Genomic DNA, 1,451 nt, shown 5'->3' with positions numbered 1-1,451 from the left:
CCCCAGTGTCCCCAATGCCCCCCCAGTGTCCCCAATGTCACCCCAGTGTCCCCAATGTCACCTCAATGCCCCCCAAGTGTCCCCAATGTCACCCCAATGTCCCCCCAGTGTCCCCTTGTTCCCACAGTCCCTCTAATGTCCCCAATGTCCCCCCAATGTCCCCAATGTCCCCCCAGTGTCCCCATGTCCCCACTGTCCCCAATATCCCCCCAGTGTCCCCCCAGTGTCCCCAGTGCCACCTGCTCATCCTCTGAACTGTCCCCGTCGCTGCCCCTGGTCCCCAATGTCCCCAGTGTCCCCAGTGTCCCCCAGTGTCCCCAGTGCCACCTGCTCATCCTCAGAACTGTCCCCGTCGCTGCCCCTGGTCCCGTCCTCGGGTCCCTTTTTCCGGGGGGGCTCCGGCGTTTTCCGCCCTCTCCGCCCGCTCCGGCTCCTTCTCCTTGTCCTTCTTCACGTCATCCGTCAGCTGGGGGGCACGGGGGAGGTCAAGGGGTCCCCTGTCACCCTCCCCTCAGCACCCAGGGGTGCCCCCCACCCTTAAAAACACCCCAAATCCGCCCAAAACCGTCAAAGCCCCCCAACCTTAAAACCGTGTAAAATCCACCCAAAACTCCCCCAAAATAAGGGATTTGTCACCTGTGGGTGCCCCTGGGGGATGTTTGGGGACCCCCTCGTACCCCCCACCTGCTCCGGGTACCCCGCCCTCACCACAGGAAATACCTTAAAACCACCAAAACTCTTCCAAAATAAAAGATTTTATCACCTGTGGGTGCCCCTGGGGGACATTTGGGGACCCCCCCACGGCGTTGCTCTCCCCCCAGCACCCAAAGGTGCCCCCCCCTCGCCCCAAAACCCCCACCTTGAAGGCCTCGAAGATCCTCTTGAAGAAGACGAAGTTGGGGTCGTAGATCTCGGGCTCCTCGGTCACGTACTCGATCTCCACCTCGGGGGGGGTCTCCCCGGGGGTCTCGGGGTCCCCCCTGGGGGGGGGTGGGGGTGGGGGGACCCTCCCGGGCCGCGCCCCTCCCCCCACGCTTCTTCTTCTTCCGGTTCCGGCGCTTCCGGTTCCTCTGGGGGGGGGGGGACACGGTGACCCCAGGGTGGGTCTGACCCCCCTATTGGGGACCCCAGGGTGGGCCTGACCCCCCCCATGGGGACAGAGGGGACCTCAGGGTGGGCCTGAGCCCCCATTGGGACCCCAGGGTGGACCTGACCCCCCCATAGGGACAGAGAAGACCCCACGGTGGGTCTGACCCCCCTATTGGGGACCCCACGGTGGGTCTGACCCCCCCCATGACAACAAGAGTGACCCCAGGGTGGGTCTGACCCCCTCCATGGGGACCCCAGGGTGGGCCTGACCTCCCCCAAGGGGGATAAAGGGGACCCCAAAGTGGGTCTGATGCCCCCCCATGGGGACAGGGGAGACCCCAGGGTGGGTCTGACCCCCCCCC

At 65.3% G+C, this 1,451-nt stretch overlaps 1 protein-coding gene across 1 annotated transcript; it reads right to left on the bottom strand.

Annotated features, from left to right (window-relative positions):
- Window positions 1-332: 332 nt before the first annotated feature.
- Window positions 333-1,070, bottom strand: LOC113980019 (splicing factor 3B subunit 2-like; the record flags this gene model as incomplete). The annotated part of the gene is made up of 2 exons (XM_027707289.1): window positions 333-466; window positions 860-1,070. Coding segments are annotated over 2 exons (340 nt in total), but the record flags the coding sequence as incomplete, so codon positions are not given.
- Between the last annotated feature and the right edge of the window lie 381 nt (window positions 1,071-1,451).

The sequence above is a fragment of the Neopelma chrysocephalum genome, unplaced genomic scaffold (genome assembly GCF_003984885.1).
Source record: "Neopelma chrysocephalum unplaced genomic scaffold, ASM398488v2 Primary Assembly neopelma1_91681, whole genome shotgun sequence".
In the NCBI taxonomy this organism is placed as follows: domain Eukaryota; kingdom Metazoa; phylum Chordata; class Aves; order Passeriformes; family Pipridae; genus Neopelma; species Neopelma chrysocephalum.
The sequence above is the reverse complement of the archived record's forward strand: the minus strand, read 5'-3'. Positions and strand labels throughout refer to the sequence as shown.